Below are 26,643 nucleotides of genomic sequence, written 5' to 3'. Positions count from 1 at the left end.
AATTCATTTTGCATCTTTGATTATTAAGAGAACAGAACAAAGTTTACTGACATCCTCATATAACTGTCCCCTTATGATATCCTAGAGCTATTATTTATTACAAAATAAAATAATCAATACAGACTGCTTTTCTAGAGGTGCCAACAATTACATTACATGGTGCGGACCTTGACAGCTAATCCTGTCAGGACTGACCATATACTGTAGATTGCACACTGATGAACAAAGAGTCAGTACTTTATTAATACAGATGAGAAATTGTACAAAAACAAATATATATTGGACCGCTTTGGTCCAGAGTGAGAAATTTCCACAGCTTTAGGACGGATTACCCTGAAAATTACTTTAAACATTCTTGATCCTCAAAAAATTATGCTACTAATTTTGGTAGTTATGTTTAGGGCTATTTGGTAAATGCTAACACACTAGATAAAGAAGATTAAAGTAAATATTAATTGCACTGGTATTATGGCCAGCAAACTAACCAACTGGTAAAATCATTGGCTCCCATCGATGAACACACACACACACACACACACAAAGACAAAGATCCATGAAACTGGCCAATGTTTAAGAAACAAATCCATTTTAATATATACAAGGGAAATATGGAAATGGGAATAAAAAGCTAAAAGAATACATAAAACAATATTTTCTGAAGTTGAAAAAAATGAGATGATGAAACAAGATGCAAAAGTCTATTTACAATACAATCGACAGAGTGTGTGCCACCATCTGAATGGCTCTGAGAGGATCCACAATATCTTTGAGTTTGTCCTTTCTGAGAACCCAGTCCGGTGCAAATCTGAAAAACAGAAACAGGATGTCAACTACTGCTGCAAACACATATACTGTGTGTATCTCACACAGGCAGTACTGTCCATACACATACATATACATACTTTGGCACAGGGCGGGATTTGCGAGGCGTTGCCTGAACGAAGAAGCTCCCATTCAGTGATGCATTCATCTTCTGTTTCATCACAGTTCTCTCAGCGTCCATCTTCTGTTTGCGAGCGGTGAGGCGGTAAATACTGCGTATCCTATCCAAGAGCTTGGGAAGCTTCATAACCTCCTGAAAAAAAAAAAAAAGGTTTGCATTATATTTACCAAACAGTTGTCTTTCCTGTAAAATTCAAACTTGGCATTTAAATATTCTTCAAGTATTGGTATTACATATTTCAAAAGTCAGTATGTTGCAGTAGTTACGCACCACAGCACGGTGCTGGTCTTGCAGGAGGAGAGCCAGAAGGAAGCAGGCCTTGGTGAAGATACTGCCGCCCTTTTCTGCCACTTTATCCCCTGCCTTCTCCCGGTACCGCTGCAGGAGGTCTAAAAGCGTCTCCACAGAGTTTTCCACTGAATACACCGCCTCGATGGTCTTGTGATACTAAGAGAGGGAGCCAAGAATGAGTGAGTGGAGGAAAGGGAAAAGAAGCACAAATATGGAACTGGATAGATAATTGAAACACTGGCTCAGACGAAGCAGGGAGAAATATTTGAGATGTCACAAAAGTATGCAAAAGCAATGGAAGGAAGGCCTCAAGATGAATTATAATAACTTTGGTGATCCCCTCACTTTTAATTTAGCATATCATAAGGTCAAAAATTTGCAATGCTAGCATGCTAACACATTGAACTTAAATAGTGATCATAATACTTGTTAAGCATGTTAGCATACTGATATTAGCATTTAGCTCAAAGCCCCACTGTGCCGAATTACAGCCATACAGAGCCATTAGTATGACTGCAGACCAATATTACTAAACTTGTGTTACCCCTAAGGCCACTTTAGCAAAATAACAGGAGGAGCACTTGTTTGTCATAAACAAGCTCCAATCTGATGCTATTTTGATGCACTCTGGCACCAGTACAAAAAAAAGCAGGTCATATGCTGCATATCACTGCTGTAGACTCTCGTATCTTTCCAAGATGGAAAGCACTTCACAGGATATCAAGGTGCTGTGCATTTCTCCCCCCCAGACATTATTTACCCAAGAAAAAAATATTTTTTTAAATTGTTGGTGTCCTTAAAATGCCTGAACAGAAGATGATGAAGCCACATTCACCAAAAACAATCATGGTGCTGCTGCACAGTCCAATGCAAGAGTTATAATGCAGGTAAATTTAAGTAATAGCCAGGAAACATGTAACAAAAGAAAACTAGATATAAAGGCTGAGGCTACTACCAACATGGATTTGCTGCAGTATGGCCGATTATTTTGCAAGTCAAAAACTCAAAGTCCACATGGCAAAGTGAGAAATCGATAAACAAACATTTCGTGACAAAACAATGAAATGCCCAATCTTATGCAAAAGGACTGGGGACTTCCAGCTTGGCAGAAAACAGGGAAAACTTTCCACAGTTCACCGTCCTCCAGTTTCACCTCTCACTGCAGGAACTTTAGTCTTGAAAACCGTCATTAAGGATTTCATTACATAGCGCATGAATGACTGCAAAGCTCTGTTTAAACCAGTGTAATCTACTGGCTTTAACCTATTATATAATGTGCTGGCATTCCTTTTCTTACTCTCCCCCTCTCTCTTTGTACAGTCATGAATGCTCAGTCTAAATCACAACAAAATACTATATACACTCACATATAGTGTTGCACGGTATACCGGTACTAAAATAGTACCGTGGTACTAAAGTATTCCAAACCGTACTATACTGCATTTGGAAAATACCAGTACTTTTTAAATTGATTCAATTCATTCATTTATTTAATTCATTTATGCACACAAAGGCCTTCCTTGTTCCTATTGGAGCACAGATTGCGCAAGTGGTGTGTATGACAACACCTGTATCAACATTCGCAGCTGGCGTACATGAAAAAAGACAAGAGAAAGTCTGCCTCGCAAAGGGAGACAACACGAGACAACACCAACTTGGTGAAACATTCGAGCAACCAAACCGTGACGTCCGTACCGAGGTACTTACCGAACCATGATTTTTTGATACCGTTACACCCCTACTATTTATTGTTCTAAAAGTTTGTATCCAAAAGGACTTTTCCTTAGGAAAAGTACCGAAGAGTATCGAAAAGTATCGAAATTCATATTGGTATTGGTACCGAAACAAAGATACTGATATCGTGACAACTCTACTCACATATGAGGACAAACAGCTGATGGCTGTGCCGTATCAAATGTCTGATGAGGACAAACAGCTGATGGCTGTGCCGTATCAAATGTCTGAGCTTCAGTACTTTTGTTAGTAAAAAAAGAAAAAAAAGAAAAGTAAACTCTTTAACTAGGATGTGGAGCATATGGAAGAGAATCTTTTCCGTACTGAAACCAAGTAGAATTGATAAGTCTCACATCTTGATTTTAAGCTAATTCTGTCGACACAACTTTTTATATATGTTAAAATTTCAAATTTGGCTCACATCTTTAGACTTGGTCAACTAAATAATCTCTGATTTGAAAACCCAAAAATTAAAATCCAAGCCTGTAACACACTAACAATTAACACTAATACATAATTGCCTTGTATTTACTCTAGTCAAGGTTTTTTGTGAAATTAACTTGGTAGAGGACATGTGATAGATGCAATGTAAATCTAGTGTTCTTCCTAAGTTTCTAGTAATTTTAAAATAAAAATCATAGAATCATTTTTAACAATGTTTGCATTAAATATGAGTGGCATGATTTATTTTTCTAATTCTGATTTTGCATTAAAAAGATAGATAATAATAACTTTTTTGTTGTTGGGCTGGGCGATATGGACAAAAATTCATATCTCAATATTTACAGGCTGACTGGCCGTACACAACACACACACACACACACACATTATATATATATATACACATACATATACACACACACACACACACACACAAACACACACACACACACACACACACACATATCGGTATTTTCTACGAAATGGGCTACATGTGTTCAGTTGCAGGTCAAAGCCACATTTGAGATGTCACAAGCACTTTAATAAAAATAGACTGATCAAAATAAAGAAGAGAAACTGAGCCTGAACGTCAATTAGCTGAAATAAAAGGAACAGAAAGTCTTTGGGGAAGTGAGAGATTAGAGTGGTTGAGGAAATGATGTGACCTTCTCCCTCTGTCCTTTGCTAAACTCACTGGCATGAAATATGGGAACTTTACTCTGATGTCAGACAAGTTCCTTGGTACTAACCTGTTATGTTGCACCATATGCAGTATTACTACTGCAATGTAACAACTGTAAAAACTGAAGTGAAGTAAATACAGCAGGCTGACAGGAAGTCACTGTGCCCTGCAGTATAAATGTATTAAAAACAGCCCTGCACAAAATCTTCAATAAAACCCTTGTTGTGTATTGTAAGAGATATAACAAGAGATATTATCTTAAAGGGATACTTTGCATATTTTTTCAACCGCATCTGTGTCACTACGGTGTGGGCAGTGTGTGCAGATAAACAGTGTTAGGGGCCGTAAACATACCACATTTTAGCGCCCTCAAATTCATTGTTTTTAATATAGACATGCAGCACACTCAAATGCCAGAGTGAAGCTATCGCAGTGTGTATGCGAGCCTATATTTCAAGGCGCCCTGAGATAAAGTGAGTTCAACTTTTGAAACACAGCAGTACACACCATGTCATGTAACGAGAACCAACCAATCACAGCCAGCAGATATCTTTCCCTTCTTTCTTAAATATCAGTCTGTGATAAATGTGGAGAAGATGTTCATTTTAGTGCAGGGCTGCTTACACATGTCCCACGGACAATAGGCCTACAAACAAGCAGTACCTGGAAGAAGATCAGCTCGGCACTCCAGATTTCAGGTAAATAGGCTGGGCACAAGAGCTGCACAGAGCACTCAACCTTGTATTTTCTAAGCGACTAAAGACATGGCATGTGTACAGCCCCTAAGGCACAGGAGTCGTGCCCAGCACCAAACATCCCCCTTTTCAGGCTGTTAAAGACAAGGCATGTGTACGGACCCTTAAGGTGCCCTCCATGAAAAATAAAAACAAATATAGTAATAAAGTAATTAAAATATTACTTCAACAGAAAGTTCTACATTAGCTGCAGCTATTGCGGTTGTTTTCGATAATGCCTCAACAGTGCTCCTCTTTATTGTGCTATGTCTATGCTATGTTGGCTTTAGGCTCCTGGCACAAGAGTGCATGAGCCAAAAATTACGTCATCACGTATTCTGCGTAAAGTGCTAAGGCTCCGAAGATGTCAGTCATTGCACAGTTGTGATTGGCCCGTTCTGGGTCAGGCTGGCTGAAATTAATTGTCTGAATGAGAGGGGGACCAGAAGCATCTGCCTGAGCAAATAAAACATGAGCTCCCAGATTTGTCTGGTTCCCAGGCTAGTCAGCTTGGATTTTAATGTTCAGTCAAGCCAAATTCTTTGTCCAAACCGTGACGTCATAGAAAAGACTCAGACGTATATTTTGTCTATTTATACCTTTCTACCTTTAGACGAGAAGTTCAGCTTCATTTCAAAAGGACCCACAGTCATCTGATCCCTTTGATTCACATTAACTTCACGTTTCACACTCTGAGCTACATAAGGAGAGCAGGTCTGGGTTTGTACCTTGGAGAGGTTGAGGAGGATCTGGATGGAGTAGGTGATGACGTCCATGCAGGGGACACTCCTGTTGCAGCAGCGGATGAGTGTGAAGATGACGTTGGTGGCTCCGCTCTCTACCAGTCGCTCACAGCACTCTGGGGACAGCCTGGTGGCAGTCTCTGTGCATGCACACACGTGTAACAACACACACACACACATAGTCTTTTGTTAGCACTCAGGACAAACTGCACTACTGAAAAAACACCTGAGATCACGTCATCAGAATCAAGTATTAGACAATGACACTCAACAACTTTTTGTTTTGTCTATGAAGGGCACACACACAATTCTGGGAACACACGTCCACCACCTTCTTAAGAAATGAACTCAATCTCATCCTGAAAACACAAGCACTTTTGCTATTACAACACACAACCACAAAAACAACAGAAGAGGAATTTGTTCTCCCGCACTTCCTAAAGGTTTTCCTGTTTCTCATGCTCAACGCTATTGCAAAATCACAGTGGTTACAGTCGGGGGTCATAACTTGCCCAGAATTGAATAACAATTAAGTGTTTGAAATAACTGTAATAGCAAGAGCATAACAGACTCAAGTCCCTGAACCTCATACATATAGCTGTTAATTGTCCATCACAACTGTCCCACATTAGCATTAAACTCTGTTTAATCATGAAATAATCTTTGATGGACTTTTCCTAAATGTTACTTGATTAATTGACTAGTTTAATAGATAATGAAAACAATAAGTTGCAGTCCTTTCTAAAAGGTAATTCTGACATGCTCTAACATTTAAATGTATCTATTAGATTAATTTACAGTTTTCAGTACTTTCAATTCAGATTAGGAACCCTGTATCATGATGAATTCATCGCCAGCACTGTAGAATTAATCTTCAAGTACAAGCTCAGCAATATAGATTCATCACCACACTCTACTGGTCACATGGTTTAAATACAGCTTAATAGTCTCATAAAGAACAAACGAAAGGGAGAAAATAAAAAACACCCTGCTGCCTTTCATTGACTACATAAAGGTTTCTCAGTAGCTGCTACTACTAGTACTACTGCAGTAGTAGCAGGAAGCTCTATAGTTGCATCATATGGGTGAACAACCAGAAATGTAAATCTTACCCAAGTTTTTCAGGGCCTCTAGGATGTAGGAGAAGTGTTTGTATCGAAGGAGGTAGTCCAGGGCAGACGATGTCTTGTTGCAAAGTTTGTCCTCCTCTCGGACGCTGGCGGAGACTTTGCGCAAATTGTGTCTCAACTTCACCACTTTGGGATTGTCATTCAGTCGGCGGGAGCGGTGTCCTCTCCACAGAGCCTGGAGGGAGAGCAGGAGGTTTAAAAATGAGGAAAAAAGCCAGAAAGACACTTTGACAATATGACCAACCATTCAAAGTCTAACAGTATCTAAAAGCAGCATGTTTGTTTCTGTAGAATGACACCTGACATGCTGTGGAGCCAGTAACTATGGCTGAGGAAAAGCTACAGTATGTCTTGATAAGGTTGATAATGTACTTTGGACTCAGTGCTATTACTTAACATCATTGGTTATGCCCCAAGAGTTGTCTATAGAAACTGTATGGTGATTATTTGCCCATTCTGAAGCTCGGAGGAATGACGACAGCAAGCAAAGCCTTTAAGTTTTAATGTTCACATGAGCACTTGACTATTGTGGGACACACTTGACAAAGTTTGAACATATCTTTTAACACTGCAGGATCCATTCGTACAAACTTCACGGACTGTCGTACCTGAGCTTTGATGATGCCACGCTGAACCCTCTTCTGGTGCCTGAGGAGGAGGAATTTGCGGATGGCCTGCTGGATGACGGACGCGGCCTTGTGGCGACGAGCTAACAGGCGCTTGACCGCTCTCTGAACTATAACCACCTTCCTCCTGTCCTCTAGATAACGTCTCCTCTGCTGCCTCGCTCTCACCCATCGCTGGGGAAAAAACAAAACAAAAACAAGGAAATCAATGTCTTTGCTAATTCATTAAATTCATCAAAACCACTTTTCAGTGACTGATTTTGTTTTGAAAATTGCATTGCTGGCTCCATGTTGCTGTACCTGTATGGTGATGACAGAATGGATTTGTCTTTTGGCTGACTCCAAAGCCCAGTGGGCTCTCAGAGCTCGTTGGATCTTCATGGCACTGAGATGGTGGAAGACCGCAGATGTAAAACGGAGCCTCCTCTCTGCTTTGGCGCTCTCTAGTACCTGGAGCACAACAGCATGCAAAAGGACTAGTATTAACCTTTTTGTGTTTCACCTCTTTAGCTTGTTAACTAAAGTTTTAAGTTTTGTCTATCCACCATATTATTTATAGACAGTATGCTGCGATCACCTGTTCTAAGCAATTTCCTACAAGGCTGGTGAATGCAAACTAAAGGTAGTCTAAAATGCACACAAAAAATGCTCTAGCAAACTTTGAACTATAAATAGGGCCCAGTACCTGTCGTCTTGCAATCCAGGCTCGACAGTGCGTCTGAAGAGTGATGGCAGCCTTCTTCATTTGGAGGTAGTTGTTCCTCTCCAATCTGCTAAACTGCACTGCCCGGACCCTCCGCTGAAGTTTCACAGCTGCCTCCCTCTTTCGTTGGAAGATACGCCTCTGCACTGAGCATCTCCAGCACAATTGGATCACAATGGCGGCTCGGTTTTGTCGCCTAATGTCCCTCCTGACACCCCAGCCTCTCAACGCTGCCTGAATGGTGATGGTGGATCGCTTCAGTTTGAGGAACTTTTCTCTTTCTTGCCTCTGAAGAATACAGGAGCGATAGCGTCTTTGGATGATAATGGCGGACAGACGCATGGCCTGGAATTTGACTTCCTCTCTGTACTTTCTGAATGCAGACTGTATAACAGTTGCAGCCTGGTGCCGACGGGCAACCTCCTTTCTGACCTGCTGACCTCTGTATGCTGCCTGAAGGACGACAGCGGCACTGCGTTTTTCCAGGTATTGAGTTCTTTGTGCTTTAGCTGCAACAGAAGCCCGATATTTTTGCTGAATGATAAGGACATACAATTTCAATTTCAGATACTCCTTGCGTTCGCAGTAGCCTCTGTAAGCTCTCTGAACAACACTGGCAGCGTGATGCCTTTGTTTGAGGACTCTTCTGGATTTCATTCCACGGAAGGCAGCTTGTAGATTAATGACAGCTTTTTTTAACTCCTGATAATGTTTTACCTCAATGTCTCTCTGTCTCTGAGCTCTAAACCTCTGCTGTAAGACACAGGCTGCCCAGTGCTGTCTCCTGAAGGCTGACTGCTGTTTATGCCTCTTGAAGTTTGCTTGAATGACAGTAGCTGCCCTGTGCATCTTGGCGATGCTGCTTCGCACACGATGGCCTCTGAAAGCTGCCTGAAGAACAATAGCAGAATGTCTTGCTTTTAGGAACTTTCCCCTTTCTTGCCTCTGAAGAATACAGGAGCGATAGTGTCTCTGGATGATAATGGCAGCTAGACGCATGGCCTGGAATTTGACTACCTCTCTGTGCTTTCTGAATGCAGACTGTATAACAGTGGCAGCCTGGTGCCAACGAGCAACCTCCTTTCTGACCTGCTGACCTCTGTATGCTGCCTGAAGGATGACTGCTGAGTTGCGCATTTTTTGGTATTTTTGCATGTGTTCCTTTGCTGCTACAGTGGCACGATACCTCCGCTGAATGTTGAGGACGGAGTACTTTAAGGTCAGATACTGCTTGTGCTTGCAGTGTGTTCTGTAAGCTCTCTGGATAACAGTGGCAGCTCGATGCCTGTCTTTGTTGTTTCGTCTGGATTTCATTCCACGATATGCAGCCTGTAACATGACGGCAGCTTTTCTGCGCTGTTGATAATATTTTACCTCAATGTCTCTCTGTCTCTGAGCTCTAAACCTCTGCTGTAAGACACAGGCTGCCCAGTGCTGTCTCCTAAAGGCTGACTGCTGTTTATGCCTCTTGAAGTTTGCTTGAATGACAGTAGCTGCCCTGTGCATCTTGGCGATGCTGCTCCGCACACGATGGCCTCTGAAAGCTGCCTGAAGAACAATGGCAGAATTTCTCACTTTTAAAAACTTTCCTCTGACATGTCTTTGAAGAATATAGGAGCGATAGTGCCTCTGGATGATAATGGCAGACAAACGCATGGCCTGGAATTTCACTTCCTCTCTGTGCTTTCTGAATGCAGACTGTACAACAGTGGCAGCCTGGTGCCAACGAGCAACCTCTTTTCTGACCTGCTGACCTCTGTATGCTGCCTGAAGGATGACGGCTGCTTTGCGAATTTGCAGGTATTGTTTCATTTGTTCCTTTGCTGTTACAGTGGCACGATACCTCCGCTGAATGCTGAGGACGGCGTATTTCAAGGTAAGATACTGCTTGCACTCACAGTGAGCTCTGTAAGCTCTCTGGATAACACTAGCAGCCTGATGCCTTTGTTTGATGTTCTGCCTTGTTTTCATTCCACGATATGCAGCCTGTAACATGATGGCTGCTTCTCTGCGCCGTTGATAAAGTTTTACCTCAATGTTTCGCTGTCTCTGAGCTCTAAACCTCTGCTGTAGAACACATGCTGCCCAGTGCTGTCTCCTAAAGGCTGACTGCTGTTTATACCTCTTGAAGTTTGCTTGAATGACAGTAGCTGCCCTGTGCATCTTGGCGATGCTGCTCCGCACACGATGGCCTCTGAAAGCTGCCTGAAGAACAATGGCAGAATGTCTGGCTTTTAGGAACTTTCCCCTTTCTTGCCTTTGAAGAATACAGGAGCGATAGTGCCTCTGGATGATAATGGCAGCTAGACGCATGGCCTGGAATTTCACTTCCTCTCTGTGCTTTCTGAATGCAGACTGTACAACAGTGGCAGCCTGGTGCCAACGAGCAACCTCTTTTCTGACCTGCTGACCTCTGTATGCTGCCTGAAGGATGACGGCTGCTTTGCGCATTTGCTGGTATAGTTTCATTTGTTCCTTTGCTGCTACAGTGGCACGATACCTCCGCTGAATGTTGAGGATGGAGGATTTCAAGGTAAGATACTGTTTGCGCTCACAGTGGGCTCTGTAAGCTCTCTGGATAACACCGGCAGCTTGATGCCTTTGTTTGACGATTCGTCTGGATTTCATTCCACGGAAGGCAGCTTGTAAGACAACAGCAGCATTTCTCTTGGCACTCAGGGCTTGCATCTGCTCTCTCATTTTCTTGTTGGCTCTGTAGCGAGCTTGCAAAACACTGACAGCCCTGTGGAGAGTCTTGTAGTAGGTTCTCTGCTGGTACTTTCGGAAGTGAGACTGGATTGTTACAGCTGCCACGTGCTGGATGCGCAACTGCTTTCTGACCCTACCTCCTCTGTAGGCCGCCTGCAAACAGATGACTGCCTTGCGCTTTGACAAATAGTCAAAACGATCTTTTCTTGCCAGGGTCACTGCTCTGTACCTCTGCTGACAAACCAAAACTGCTGCTCTGATAGCTAAGAATCTCCTTCTATCCCGAAATGTGAGAAACTTTCTCTGAATGATTGTAGCAGCTCCATGCATCTCTACGATCTTGCTCCTGGCCCTGTGGCCACGATATGCTGCCTGGATGACTAAAGCTGCGGATTTCATTGTCTTGTATCTCTGCACCTGTTGATCCCTGAGCATTTTTGCCCTGTAGCGTTCCTGAACAATGATGGCAGCACACTTGGTGGCAAGGTAAGCCATACGCATTCTGTGCATCCTGAACTGAGCTTGGATTGCTGTGGCAGCGTTGTGCCTCTTCTTTAGGTCTTCTCTCACTCTAAATCCCCGGTAGACAGCTTGTATCTTTATGGTGGCCTGCTTTAGCTCTTTGTATTCATTTTGCTGCGCCCTGCAAACAAGGAGAGCTCTGTATCGGCTTTGGATGATAATTGCTGCACTTTGTAAGAGGAAATATTGTTTCCTGCATAAAAACATCCTGACTGACGACTGAATGACAGTCGCTGCCTGGTGCTTTTTCTTCAGCTCTGTCCTAACTCTCATGCCTCTGAATCCAGCTTGGACTGTAACACAAGCTGCTCTCATGTGGAGGTATGTTTTCCTCGTCTCTTTTCCAACCACACAAGCTCTGTAGTGACATTGTATGGTCAAGGCGCAGGCCCTCTTAGATCTGTATTCTGCTTGCGCTTTGTGCCGACGGTAGTAAGCCTGTATCAATGTTGCACACTGATGCTGCTTCTCTATTCTCTTCCTGACAGCTCTGCCTCTCCAGTTTGCTTGTATGGCAAGTGCAGCACTCCTAAGAGCAACATAATCCTTCTTTGTCTTACGAGCCAAAGTTGTGGCTCTGTACTTTTGCTGTATCACAGCTGCAGCTTTTCTCAGGACAAGGTAGCGCCTTTGGGCAGTGTACTTCCTGAAAGCTGCCTGGATTATGGTTGCTGCCTCGTGCTGTTTTTTCAGCAACTCCCGGGCCACTTTTCCACGATAAGCTGCCTGTATGGTAATGGCGGCACATTTCATCCTCACAAACATTTGCCTTTCCATGTCTCTTTTCACAGAGGCCCTGTACCAGCGCTGGATTATGACTGCAGCACATCTCATCTTCGCCACCTGTTGTCTGACAGCATGCCCTCTGAAGGCCCTCTGAATGACAATAGCTGAACGGTGCTGCAGCTTTAATATCTGAAACCAACGCCTCTGTGCATGACCTCTGTACAGGGCTTGAATCAGCACAGTGCTTCTCTTAATCTTCCTGTATTGATGGAGACACCTCTGCATTCTATACCAAGACTGAATCTTCACAGCAGCAGCAATTTTTTCAGACATTTTTTCCTTGTACCATTTCCTGAACACGGCTTGTATCACTCTTGCAGCACGGTTTTCCTTCTCTGTTTTCTGGGTTTTCCATCTTCTGTACCCGCTTTGTATTTTCACCGTTGCAGCTTTAAGGGAAAGATAATGTTCCCGATCTCTTCTTGCCAGAGCCCATGCTCGCGAGTGCCTCTGAATGACAGTTGCCGCCCAGTAGATTCTTCCATAAGCGGAGGCGGCCCTCCTCATTCGCCATTGTGCTTGGACAACAATGGCGTAGTACCTGAGGCGTTGGTAAGCGCTCATGGCCGAAAACATCCTCCACTGAGCCTGTATGGATAAGATAAGAATGATCTATTAAAATAATAATTACACAAGCTTGTGTCCTTGCTACAACAAAATAGACAGACACTGAAATTAAAGCAAAAGCACAAATGTTGACTGGATAAGATAACATAATGAGATTAAGTCAAACTATCAACACCTGAGAATGCTCAAACATGCAATCTTTTACTTCTACTGTAACATCTGTTGTGTGATGTACACGGTTTATCATATACAACATGGTCATTTACATTTTAACTGCGCTTTTCATCCTCACACATGTAACAAACACCGACCTGGATGACAGTTGCTGCTTCATGTTGCAGAGCCCGAAGTTGAGCCTGTTTCTTTAGCCTCAGCCTGTTGCGTGCTGCGTAACCCCTCCACACTGACTGGATGACAACAGCAGCTTGATTCTGCCTCTTAGCTCTGCGCCTCTGGAGAAAACTCCTCACAACTAACTGGATTTTCACAGCAGCCATGTTTCTTTCCTGTGTCCAAACAAAAATCAAGAAACAAAAAAAAAATCATGAATTTTAATTTTTACATTACTGCAGATTCAGGTGATAGACCAAGCGATCCCTTTTACATTGTCACATTATCCCCCTGTTGCTTACAGTGCCTAAAATCCTTTTTTTCCATTGTATTGTATCAAATGACAGGCTCATTTCCAGGTTCGGAACCTGATTGACCTTTGTAATAATTCATAGCACAGTGCTCGACAACTACTTTATACAAATGAAATAGCACAAAGCTTATTTGCAATGTAATCATTAAATATGAGGAAATGCTAAATACGCCAAATATTGCAAAGCACTTATTTAATTTATCTATACAAAATATATTTTATTTAACATTTTTATTTACTTCAATGTCACAAACAGCAGTTACAGAATTTACTTCAAAAATAAGATATACACAGAGATTGGTATTATTGTGTTTTTACTGTAACCACAAAAAAAAAATCATAACAATAAAATCACAGTAAAGCAGGAAACTTTCTGAAGTCACTGTACACTGTAACACATTATTTTGATTCCATCCAGACATCAATGGACAATATGGGCCTACCTATGACTGAGTTTAGTTCGCAAGAATAAATTAAATATAGTAGATCAGAGAAATAAAAACTCCATCACTTTGCAGTTGTACCAAATATTGTATCAACCTTGTAGAGCTGCAGATCTTTCTTTAATCTGTATTTCCTCCAGGCCCCCTGTATGACCCGAGCTGCTCGGGTTTCGTTCCGCAGGTCCAGAAGACGAGCACACAGGAAGGACAGGTAAGACATCACAACCTGGAAATAAACAGATGTGGATGAAGTTGTAGCAGTTCTTCCATCTACAGAGTTTAAATAGATTTAATGATGGATTAGCAGCAGTGGTTAGTCTTAACCTGACTACTTTCTTCTAATATTAGAGGTGTCTCAATTTCGATTTTAAATCAAAAATCGATTGAAATAGGGTTTCACTTTAAATCAAAAACAGGATGGGCAAAATTTATTATACATTGTTAATTTAGACTCAAATGTTAAGCAGCTTTTTAACAGATCTGCATTTGAGAAAAACAATAATCTGTGTTGCCACAGAGGGCAGAAAAAGCCTGCTGTCTTGTCTCACCTTCTCATTGGGGATGGTGTTGGACATGTCAGCTGGGTTGATCATAGCAGGAACTCCTCCCAGGTAAGACACAGCAGTGTTGACCAGTCTAAAGTTGTTTTTCTCATTCTCCAGCAGCTCTTTAAATTCCACTGACGGAGAATCTGGGCCTGTTCACAAAAATAATACATGCTGTCATCACAAATCTGTCACTGTCTCTTCAATTTCTTCATAATCTCCTTTAAAAACCCCACATACAAATTTAAAAACCCTATCTACTGAGGTGCCGACGTGCCGTCATTCACTTCTTTCTAAGCTTATGTCACTATAATTAAAACTCAATCAAGTCAAAGTGCAAAATGTTAGGCAGTTGACTTGAAACCTTAGCCCTGATTTAATGATTTTAACTTTTCTAATAAATTTCCAAAGGTAGGTTTTCTGTGGATAAAGCGAGCTATAAATCCCTAATTAATGAAATGATTGTATGAAACATGTTGGTCAATCAATTTTGATTTGTTCCTCAGTCAGCATTCGTAGATTTCCGTAAATTCCATATTCTGTTCCCTACATCCTGCAGACGTCTTATCAAATTCCCTGTTTTTCACACTCTAATGCACCACAAATGTCTCCGTGATGCACAAGTGATGTATAAACATCCTCTTGAACACTTTTTTAAAAAGTGCATCCAAGCAGACAATTGCACTGAAGACACATCTGACAAGTACCATTCAGGCCTGTCGGCGAGGAGTCAAAGGAGTTGTCGGAGTCGCTGGCTGAGCAGTTGAGCTCCAGGCGACCCCTCGGTGAGCACTCGACAGTCTGGGTGGTGCTGTGACTGACAGTCTCCTCTGGCAGGAGACTGGGGTGGTAGTGGTGGATAAGGTAGCAGAGGACGCGGCCATCCGAGAATGCCACGGTGAAGTTCTCCACCTGCACAGACAGACAGCACGCTTCGTTTTCTGTTTTCTGAATGCAGGAGTTGGGAGACTGTGACAGCTCGACAAGAGTGAAAGTCCAGAGAATTGTAGCTGCCTCAAGACCTAAGTATTTTCTTTGGCCATGATATGAAAATTTTCATTTCAATTTCAAACTCACCCTCAGATTGTAGAAGTCACACACAGCTCGGACCCAGTCCATCAGCAGGGTGATCTTAGTGCTGCTGTGTTCATACGGCGCCCTTGTCTTTGCAGGACTCGGCTGAGGGCCCCGATCAGCCCTCAGAGATGCCAGCCTCCGTTTGGTCCTTGAGGTTTTCTTCAGAAAGCCAATTTCCTCCCTCAGCTGATCCGCATCCAAAATCACCTCCACCTTAACAGATCATTTGATAACAGCACGTCAGTAACTCACAGGCTGAAGAAGGACCACAACTTTGTGCCCTACTGGTCAACTGGAAACAAAGTCGGATACACACATGAAAGGCGAAGATGATTTTCCACAAGAGGCTCAGTGTCTTTTCTCTGTGTCCGTCCACAATGTCTCTGGAATCAATGTTAGAGCCTGAAAATAAAAGACACAATTCTTAAGTATCTTTGAACCACTTCAGTTAATTGCATTGAAACAACAACAAATGCTCCATGGTTTGACAAACATCAGGATTTCCTGTTTTTCTTTGTTTCAAATCAATGTAAATCCAATATCTTTTAGGTTTAACCCTATGATTGGAAAAAAAAATAGTTTGAAGACTTTGCCTGGAATTAGTAATGGCAACTTTTAATTTTACCATCAACAATAATAACTGACAGAGTGACTGATAATAAAATAATTGTTAGTTGTGGCCTTTGATGACTTTTCATTTCATGTATATTCATTCATTAAAGTCAGCCATTGCTGAAGCCATTTCATGATTTAAAACGCCACTTTAAAGCACAAGGTCTGGTCTTTTTTGTGATTTAGTTGATTAAGCAGGCAAAGTTATTGTGTTTACTTTTCTAATTTCCTTCATGTCTTGACACAGTAGTTTTCATCCTGAACTGCTTAGTCACTCTGACACATGTTCACTCATGCAGAAGTGCAACAACGCAAACAATCATATTGTCACATAAAGGGCAAAGCAATCCAATTATGTCGCCGTGCAGCTGTACAACAGCAGCTGTTTGTGATCAAACAAAAAAGGTGTGCGGCGAAATGGCAGGTGTTCATTCCCTGAATGTCACAATGGTGTGAAATACAGCCCAGTATGAAAACACAATGAATAAGTAACACTTGTGTGAAAGAAAACATCACACAGGAATCTAAAAAAACATTGAATCTCTTTTTGTGGAGGACAAATGTTCTTTCAGGTTGAGCCTGTTTTGCTGTTTGCTCAGGAGAAGGAAAAAAAAAATCATAATTACCGTTTTCATCCTTAAGGTCAACCCCTTTGCGTTTGAGCACTTGCAAAGCAATGTTGACATTGTGGACCTTCTGCAGGCGGCTGATGGCTGGCAGACGGAGCTTGGCCGACAAACTCCAGTCCTGGATGAGGAGCTCCATCACACGCCTGGAAACAAATCCAGCATAAAAGACAAACATTACAAAGATGATTCTTTTTTTTTTACATCTTTGGTAACCTTGTTCTTGTTGCTGTGGCACTTCTTCACTCCACCAATAACCTCGCTGCTTCCATTTACTATAGAATCAATGAACACTGATGGTTTAACCACAACCTACATCATTATAAATAACTTCACAGGTTACTCTTAACCAGCTCCTTTTAAATGTGTTATCCTATGCAATGTTTTTGTTTTAAAATTTCAAAAAACAGGAGTAGGAAACTAATTTTTGCAGGGGAAAAGGCCAGAAGCATTTAATTCCTGTATGTTTCTGGGTAAAAAAACAACAACTCTGTTGTTACTTTGGCTTTACTTAGAGCAGCTCAGTATAGATTATTCAACTAATTAGCTCTTTCTCCTGCATCCCAACTGGGGGTGAGCAATATGGGTACATTTATCTTCTATCATGATCATTTTATACTACAACAAATTCCTGATGTAATCTATTTTCTATAAATGTTATTGATAAACTGGTTGCAGATTAAACATTTAGATGGCTAGCTTCTTTAAACTGAGGTCCTTAATCGTACCCAGGGCTCAACAATAAGGATTGCGTGATTGCCCTGGGCAGTAAAATACCACATCAGGCTTAGTAAATCCAGCAGCTCACTTGTCCAATCGCACAAGTGGTAAAAAAAGAATTACACACGTATTTTTTTATTAAAAAGATAATGATGGAAGTACCCAAGTACTGAGAGACCTTGCTTTCATCTCATCTGTTGAGAGCAGCAGATACGCAGTACCGAGCAGGCACTCACAAGAGCAGGAATGAGCTGAAGTGCAAGCGAGCATCTCAGTTATCCTGGAAACAGGAGTTTAGCTGGGTGGCATTAGAGGATGTGGCTGAACCTCCCAACTATGTTTGCACAGTCTGCTGCAAGTTTAAGAGCAAGGTGGATAAAACAGTCTCTTTTTCAAAGGCGGATCAAGTTTCTGAAAAACCATACAAAGAGGTGTTTGTTGTTTGACACTGTCCTTGTTCTGATTCTTTTACTTAAGTGAAGATTATATTAGACAAATCACAAAACAACAACATGCATTTAACATTAATTAACAATAAAACAAATTTTAAAAATTGTATAGGGGCAAGTAGATTTTTGACCAACTCGCCCAAATCGAGCAAGGTTTAAAAACAATAACAACAAAAAAAAAAACATTAATGCTGAACCCTGCAAACTAACGCCCTGAGGCTAATCCTCCTAATTGATCACCAACAATTAGCACCACTTCGTCCACAATGGCTTAATACAACCAAAGTTAATACATGGAAAGATAACTCAGCAGATCTATCATTTATGATATAAATGATACAATATAATATACATTTTATATCATCTTGGGAGTTTTAAATCACAAGGAGTGCACTATGGAGCAGTTTTTTTTCTGAGAGGGCTCCAGTGCACGCACATGATAACATCCAACTAAGAACTATATGAATGATTATCTAAGTAACAGCTTTCCAATTTTATTTTTCTTTTACGCCTGCCAACGATCTTGTGGAAAGGGTTCATGTACTTCCCACAGCTGCTTGGCATACAGCCCAAAATGTTTTACCTTTAAGTCTGCCCTTTTCCTGATGAGTTTATCACGCAATTCTTTTGATTCTTCTCACCTTAAATCGCTGTGTGAGGCTCTTTGACATTTAATCCTCCAAAAGCCAGGGAAAGACCCATGAAGAAGAAATCTAGCCTAAAAGAAGTCACTAGTCGAATTGCCCGAGAAGAGATTTACTCTACAAATATCTGCTGGGTCTTTGCTGTTACATTTTTCAACACACATTTCTGTGCATTAAATGAAACAAATGTGCCACAAAAAAAGAAACACCCTCAAGAGACACACACACGGGGTTGAACTATGATCAGCAATACTGTTGTATCGGTAGGACAGTTAGAGAGAGCATCCGTCAGTGAGGAAATCCCAGGTCTGAAACAGCTCTGCTGAACACTGAATCCCTCCCAGCTGCAGGGATACTACCATGTAGCTGAGCCTGACCTCTGAGAAACACGACCATCCCGGCGGGGATCAGGGCATCACATTAAAATTCAGGACGTCTCACTCACACTAGACGAATGCCGCATTTCAAGTCGACTGCCAAATTCTTCACAGCGAAGTTGAACTCGTCCAGGGGCGTCTGAACGTGGGAGACAGGTAACCCCAGGTAGCCGAGGTGCCGGGAGAGGATCCCCTCTCCGCTCAGGAAGTCCCTGGAGAAAGCCAGGAGAAGGTCTTTACTCGTCTGTAAAGAGAAAACATACAGCAGGGCAGAGGTTAATGAGACCCAAAAAGATCTAATGAGAGAAAGCACAAGAAACAATGTGAAAAGGTTTTCACTGTGGAAAACATGAGGATAGTGGGGAGTGTGAGGTTCACTTATGGATGGTTTTTGGGTCTGTGCTCCTCTGCCTTTAAAGATATATGCGATCTCCCTCTCAGATATAAAGGTAGATGTATGCATGTATTATGTTTTCTCATTTAAAACCTACAACCCTGGGCCCTAAAGGAATTTTTAAAGAACTCCACACTACAGTCATGTCTTTGCTGATACATATAAGGATGCTCAAATTTTTGAGATTTGGTACAACAAAAGTCTAAACATGAGGTAGCTTTGCTCTGCTGATAATGAACTGTCCAGGAAGCCATCTTATTATTGATCTGTATATAAATATTTATGTAAAGTGTAAGTGTTGGTCTCAGCTCCCTAATTAATTAAGACGTAGTTCAAGGTAGTAAAATAGGCAGTGTACAGTCATTTACACAAGTTAACACAGTATGACGGCCATGATACTCATATCATTACACTCTGCAAGGCTCAATAATTGGACTGTCTGCTTCTGTGCCGTCAGCTCCAGTTGGAAGGAGAACACACATAAATCAAATGGCCCCTTAATGTTCGTCGTTGACATGGGAAGGTCTTGGCCTACCTTGAACTCTGCGTCCAGGCAGAACAGACAGGGGTTGTGCTCAATCAGCCGGGACTCTTTGGCTTTGTCCAGGAAACACACCAGCAGGAGCAGCTTCTTCAGAGTAAAGCGGGACAGTGCCTCCTCGTGGCCTAACCAAGAAAAGACATGTTAACACCAGTCCGAAGGAACACAGGTGTTAAAATATACACAGCATATAGACAGCTTTCAGTAACACAATATGAAACACCCTTGTTTTGTTATACTACAGAGGACTTTCTGATTGTTTTATATTAAATCCCATATTTTGATCATAAAAATGGCTTAAAGGAATAGGTACTCTGATCAATTTACAAGTTTCATTAACAGCATAGAAGCTGCAATAGCAAATGTGAATTTTTTAAAGGAGGTCAGAAACTTTGCAGACTTTTCCTGGAACAATTTCTGAAATAAAAATTAAGCTTGGGAATTTAGTACATTTTTTCGAATGACCTAAAAGTTATCATTAATCTCTGAGGCAAAATCTCAAAATATGGTTAGGTTCAAGCTTTTTAATGCGAGAATCTGCTGTTTAATATAATTTTAAATTGAATATACTTGGGGTTTAAACTTGTGATCAATATTTTTACATTTTTCTGATATTTTAGAGACTTACTGAATAATTGCTGAATGACCAAATAATCTTCAGGTCAATAAAGAAAATAATCATAAACTGCAGCTCTAAATTTCAGGCAGTTATAGATGTATTTGATCATTTGAATAAAGCGTTACAGTTGTACTTATTTCCCATTAAATAGCAACCCACTGAACCCAATGTATTCTCCTTTTAGTTGGCAAGACTTGTATCTACAGATGATTTCATGCATAATGTCATTATGCATGATACTAGAAACAGAAATTAATAATAACCTACATGACTGAGAGGCAACACGCTCTCATTTGGGAAATATCTGCATAAAATGTCATAGCTGTTTGTTGTTAAAAGGAAATTAAAAAGTTTTGTCAGTGACAGAATGACAAGAAGGAAACTTGTTTAATTAAAGCTGAACTAATACTGAAACTTCAGGTCATTTTTAATTTACATTGTCAATCAGGTTGTATTTCTGTTTGCTTGTGATACGGCAGAAGAGGTTTATGTTTCTGCTTGCGTGGGAAAAAGTGAATACAACCTGACACTCAAATATACCACAAGTAGTTCCCAAAGAAAGTCTCCTTATCCAAATATTCCTGAAATTGTTTGCAGCTATGACAGTAACAAGCCACAGTCTCCAGTTCAGACTGCACAATCACTGATGCTCTTAAATTACCGTCTTTGTAAAGGTGGGGCACTTTGGAGTGTCTGAACTCAGCAGCGATGTCGGGGTTCCAGAGCAGCCGCTGGAGGATGAACATAGCCAGACCCAAGACGTCGCTGTTGCTCTCCAGTGAGATCAACTCCCCGAAGATCGTCTGAGAATGAGCAGCATTGTGTTTAGTAAGGGGAGCATGGAAAGAGAAGAAACTGACAAGACTGTATGGAAAGACAAATGTTAAAAAGCAGAAGGAAACAGTGTTGTATCAGAATACCTCGAGCCCAACCCGTAACCACAGCGGATTGTACGACAGGAGCCAGTCGAGGACTTTTCGGCGTTCACCTGAAAAATGACGAAAAACAAGAATCAGTTTGAATCAGAACTTCAGAGCATTTAAAAAAAACATACGCTGGCAGGTTTTATGATGCAATGTTTAATTACCAATGTCCTTCCAAAGATGGCGGTCTTTTCGGACGAGCAGCCTCTTGGCCTCGACCTCCAGTTCCAGCCTCTGAATAGCCTTGACCATGGCCTCCGATGTGAACAGCTGACAGGCTGAACGACGAAGGCGGTTTAGCTTGCGTCGGGCCGTGTAGGTGCTGAAAGACATCTCCTCTTTGGTGGGAGCTTTAGGCACGCTGTACTTGTCGTCGCTGCCCATGACGAGGGACACAGCACTCACTACAGGTGAAATGAATTATAAAGACAATATTTCAGACTTTTACAGGGGCTTAAAAAGATTCCAGAGTGTTCAGTGAGTTGGCAAATGATCTGGAAGCTACTACGAGATAATTTATACATTTCTTGAAACCAAACACTACACTCTGCATATTAAACATTTTTCCACGTTTAAGTAGTGAAAGCCTGCTGAATGTTACCTTTAGCAACTTCAGTGTTAACTTTAAAGTCATCTGGGGTGAGGACGTAGTTGATCCACCACGTGAATCCTCGCTCCTGCTTCTCAATCCACCTCTCATCATAGAACATGTTCTTAGCAGCAAACGGCATCGGGTGTCTCGGTATGGCTGGAACAAAGAGTAGATGCAGAAAAGTTGTTTAAAAGTTTACAATAAAAAAAAGCAAAATACGTTTTCACACACATCACAAGTACACCTTTTACAATGTTCTGCCATCAAAATACCTGTTTGCAACGGTTTAATAAAGGTCAGCTTTGACTGTGCAACTGCAACAACTTTTGTCTTCGCTGATGAAGTAACAGATGACTTCAGAGGCTGGACACCTGTGAACAACAGCAAAAATGTCATTTTGGATTTCTCCACATATTTATGTTTTCAAGAGCAGCAATTAAGTCTTACATGACAGGTATTCTCCATCTTAAGACATTTCTACATGAATTTATACCTCGTGAGGTGAGTTTGGAGCTTGACTGCTTTGCCTGAGCAGGAACGACAGACCTCGCAGTCTTTAGAGATGTTGTGTTCATTGATCGCACAGAGCCTGAAAAATAAAAATAAAAATAAAAAATACATTTAAAAAAGCATCACAATAAATACAGAAAGTCCAGAAACAAGGCACATATTTAACACAAAGTTGCGATAGGGCTGGTCGATATGGAGAAAATTAAATATCACAATATTCTGACAAAAAGCCTGCAGCTTTACACAATGAGGTGTTTTTTGAGAACTAATCATTAGTAATGTGGATTTTATGACTAAGTGGGTAAAGACAAATAACTGAACAGCCTGGTAAGTTAAGAAAATGACATCACTTTGCTGTAACAGAGCCTTTAAAACCAGAAAAAGACATTACTTAAGATATTTAAAATCTAAGACAATATCTAGTGTCATATCACAATATTGATATGATATTGATACGTTGCCCAGAGTTCAGAGACACTTTTGGAGGAAGATATTAAAGAATCTTCAGTGACATATATATATATATATACACACACACACACACACACACACACACACACACACACATATATATATATATATACATATACACATATATATGATACCAAGGTATAATATTATTCCAGTTTAAGAACACCATTTTAAAATGCCAAGAGCATCACGTTATTGTGGCCTTAATTGTTAAAATACCTTTGTATAATGTATTGTGGAGTGAAAAACAACAGAACAGAGAAAACTATCTCCTCAAACCACCTTTTAATGAACTAATTAAATAACTCATGAAATTTGATTTAATGCCAGTGCTTACTCGTAAAGCAATATATCTTTATCTCTAATATTTACTGCATATCAGGTCGCCTGATAGCATAAATGTAGAATTTGAGTAGAACGAGAAAACATACATGATGCATACTGGTATGTCCACTATTCAAGTTTTATAAGCTTAAAACACAATATAGTTCAACAGCACTACAAACTGCATCCTCCAAAATGACCATCAAATTGAGTCAACGCCTCTCTAAAACAGTCTCAACAACACTGCATTTGTTTGAGCTAGGTGTGCCTAATAAACTGGCAACTCTAGGTGCATCTTAAAGCTAATCACACACAGTAACATCTGACATAGATATATACTTTAGATTTGCTCACCTGCTGTTCTCGGCTGTTGCCTCTGGGACACACTTCTCCTCTCCTGGACTGATCTTGGGGGCCCAGGTTTTCCAGCTACCACCCTGCTCCTTTTGACATGCTCAGTTTTCCCAGCATCCTCGGTCTTCTCATCACTTCTCAAATACTCCTCACTCTTCCTCTTCTTGCTCTTCACTGCCATGTGAACCGGAAACAAGTCCTCCTGAACCGACTGAGGTGCCAAAACAGTTGGAGAAATGCGAGGTGTGAGGCTGTGGTGGAGAGGAGAAGATGAGCCCAGGGGCGATGGCGAGGTGACAGTAAAAGCGATGGAAGTGGGGGTTACAGGAGATGGAGAAGGGCCTGAGAAAGAGAAGCGAGTAGGTGCCATAGATGGAGGGGAGGTGATGGGGAAGGTGATGGGTGCAGGTGAGCTGTCAAGCCCTGGAGTCAGGCTGGAGGGGTTTAACTCCTGGGCTCGGTGTCCATTGTCACACAGGGAGCTGGCAGCCTCAGAATTTAGCCGTCCCCGGGTGTCTCTGTCAACGTCTATAACAGGAAGGTTTGGAGTGCCTGGTCCAGACTCACACTGACTGCTGCTGTCAGACAGCTCAAGTGTTTTCTCCAATAGCCTTCGCCTTGACTTTTTTAATTTCCTGCCACTGGAAAGGTTTGCCTCCACTGGTGCCTTGCCCTTGGTCACTGTGGCAGAGGAAAAAGAGGCCTTTTTGACCCCTTCCGTAGCATCACCTGCCTCTGAAACTACAACGTCACTCACAACAACCTTTTTGCTGACAAAGAAAGTAAGTCTTGGCTCACTGGGCTCTGACCCCTGTGGGCTGTCATGTAATGCTTTGATGGCATCTCTGTCATGTCCATAGCCATAATTCCCACTCTTGGATTCCAGTGAATCTGAGAAGCCACAGCTGGAACTAGTCTCTCGAGGACTGGTGATAATGTGGCTCAGATCCGAGTCAATGAGAAGGAGAGCATCTTTCAAAGAGAGAACAGGGGCTCCACTTAAGACACTGTCAGCATCATCAGCATCAGCCACAGGCTTTTCAGGAACAGAAAGTGGGCTATCTGACTGAATGCGTGGCATAAGCTTCTTAAACATCTCTGGTGTCCCAATAGGTGACAGCGTCCTGTTGAGCATTTTGGTAAGATCTGGATTATCAGGTTTGCCCACCGAGACATCTGGGCTCACAGACACGTTGCCAGAGTCCATCAGCTTTCCAGCTGGGACGAGTAGGACAAGAGGAGAATTCCTCTGAACAGGATGGATATTCTCCTGGTTCAACAATCCCAGAGACCGTTGCCTCTGGGTGGGATTCAAGACCTTCTGCTCCTCTGATTTCCGGGAGTAATCGTCAATGGGACTGTGCTTGGAGAGGGACCTCTCTCTGACAGCTTTGCCTTCATTGAGAGAAGCAAGTGGGCTGCGTGGCTTTTCCCGTTTGTACTGTGGCTTTCGGGACACTTGGAAGGTTTTGTTGGCCGCCATCTTCAGTGGTTGTTCTGTTTTCTTTCTCCTAGGCGCAGCGACTTTTTCACCCTCCTTTTTGTTTTTGATTGTGTCCCATAAGCTTTTCTGAAACACAAAAGAAAAACATTTAAGATATATGCCATGTCAAAATTATACTATTAGATGCAGTCATTAAAGTTCCCTGATTATGTTTGAAAAGGGGGTGCAAAGGTATGAGATTTTCACGTACAATAACGGTCTCCGAAAATATCAGGGTCTTACAATATACAGTATAAACTTTTTTTTATTATTATCATAACAAATTAAAATAAGCCCTGAATGAAAACAAATGGGGTTTTTTGTTCAACAAATTATTTATATCAATTCAAACTTAAAACCATATTTTAGTAGAAGTATGTATAAAAGACAGGTAGTTAAGGAAGAAAGGAAATGTGCACATGCAGGTGAGATTCTCTGTCCGGTTGTATTTTATTTCTTCAATTCCATAAATAAGCAAATGAACATGGTGTGTCAATTTTCAAATCACAGTATGCCTAAAACAGGTATACCACTGCAACCCTTGCTTGAAAAAAAAAAAAAATCATGATCAAACCGTTGCTAGAACTTGTGCCAAGTTTAACTACGTACCAATTGGGCCAATCAGGCTTGAAGTTGGGGCTGCAATTGACTATCATGTTCATGATCTATTAATCAGCTAGTTATTTCTGCAATTAATCATTTTGTCTGTATAGTATCAAAGAATAACTGCCATCTTACCTTCTGTCTATCAACTCATTGATTAACTGCCTGATTTCAACCAGAATTATTAACAGTCTTCATCCATTTGGGTGCATTTTAGTGTCCAGCTGAGGAGAATTACCTTTTTCTTTTTGGGTGCCTCTGCTCTCCCCAGCAGCACAGCCTGGTGCTTGAGGACCCCATTGGCACTAAAGACGATGAGCTCTCTGATTCCACCTTCTTCTGTTGGGGTCCAGGTTACTGTCAGAGTGAATGAATCCTCAGGCTGCAAACACAAAACACAAGGCAAGATGTGGAGCAACTGCAACCTTACAAAGGACAAAGCAAGCAGTATGGGTACACTGTGGGGTGTGTTAGTACAGCTAGGGAAGAAATAAATAAGGACTTCAGAGAGTTAAGATGTTAACTTGTCTAAATGTTAGCACAACAAAACTCCTAAGCACGATTACAGCTTGTTTCGTGTGACCAAAGATACTCTATAACTGTGGTGTAGCGTTAGAGGAAAACTGTGAGCTAAAAACTTACCTGGATCGTGAACGTGTTGTGGTCCACAGAAAAGCCTTTACTTGATGGGATCTTTTCAACAATGACCTCCGCTTCTGCATCCTCATTCGGGTTCTCAATACGCAGAACAACTGACCTGGAGGTGCCCAGCTTTACTGTCCCAAATGCCACAAAGGGAGCCTTTGAAAACAGGGTCAAAACCAACACCGGGACGTCGTTCTCCTTGTTAACGTCCTCTCTCTTTATTGGACTGAAGTCCAGGAATCCTTTCCGTGTCGGAGGTAACGTTTCAGCCATTTTAAATAAAAAAAGATAGCAGAAGCTAATAGCTAGCTACATGTTAAAAAGTTCGTCTTCTGTAAAAACAGTTAGCGTCTAGCATGTACACTGCTAGCAAAGTCGACAGCTCTCTAACACGAGTTCTGCCCTGATACTAACCAGCTAGCAAACGTTAGAACACG

General features: G+C 41.5%; 1 protein-coding gene across 5 annotated transcripts; it reads right to left on the bottom strand.

The window, feature by feature from the left end:
• Nucleotides 1-221: 221 nt before the first annotated feature.
• Nucleotides 222-26,643, bottom strand: aspm (assembly factor for spindle microtubules). 5 transcript variants are annotated; one of them, XM_050055055.1, is made up of 27 exons: nt 26,204-26,643; nt 25,800-25,943; nt 23,476-25,045; nt 22,310-22,405; nt 22,089-22,187; nt 21,826-21,972; nt 21,389-21,628; nt 21,222-21,289; nt 20,963-21,104; nt 19,677-19,807; nt 18,816-18,991; nt 16,558-16,703; nt 15,636-15,721; nt 15,320-15,532; nt 14,950-15,154; nt 14,246-14,394; nt 13,795-13,923; nt 12,923-13,117; nt 9,687-12,632; nt 8,010-9,029; nt 7,625-7,774; nt 7,307-7,498; nt 6,681-6,873; nt 5,554-5,708; nt 1,214-1,390; nt 903-1,075; nt 222-805 (listed from the first exon to the last, which is right to left on the bottom strand). In XM_050055055.1, exons 1-27 carry the CDS (start codon nt 26,477-26,479, stop codon nt 703-705), a joined length of 9,321 nt encoding a protein of 3,106 aa, XP_049911012.1. In that variant the 5' UTR covers nt 26,480-26,643; the 3' UTR covers nt 222-702. The 5 variants fall into 5 exon arrangements, with proteins under 5 accessions (XP_049911012.1, XP_049911015.1, XP_049911013.1 ...); XM_050055058.1 differs by having other exon boundaries at nt 8,010-9,104; nt 9,762-12,632; XM_050055056.1 differs by having other exon boundaries at nt 8,010-9,492; nt 10,150-12,632.

Source organism: Epinephelus moara, chromosome 10, assembly GCF_006386435.1.
Source record: "Epinephelus moara isolate mb chromosome 10, YSFRI_EMoa_1.0, whole genome shotgun sequence".
Taxonomy (NCBI): Eukaryota; Metazoa; Chordata; class Actinopteri; order Perciformes; family Serranidae; genus Epinephelus; species Epinephelus moara.
The sequence above is the reverse complement of the archived record's forward strand: the minus strand, read 5'-3'. Positions and strand labels throughout refer to the sequence as shown.

Excerpts from the sequence above, each read along its gene's own strand:
- aspm (XM_050055054.1), bottom strand. The coding sequence starts at position 26,479 with ATGGCTGAAACGTTACCTCCGACACGGAAAGGATTCCTGGACTTCAGT. Across the intron at positions 13,924-14,245 it reads ACACCATCCCCAATGAGAAG|GTTGTGATGTCTTACCTGTC; the intron begins GTGAGACAAGAC and ends GTTTATTTCCAG. Across the intron at positions 6,874-7,306 it reads GTGGCATCATCAAAGCTCAG|GCTCTGTGGAGAGGACACCG; the intron begins GTACGACAGTCC and ends CTCTCCCTCCAG.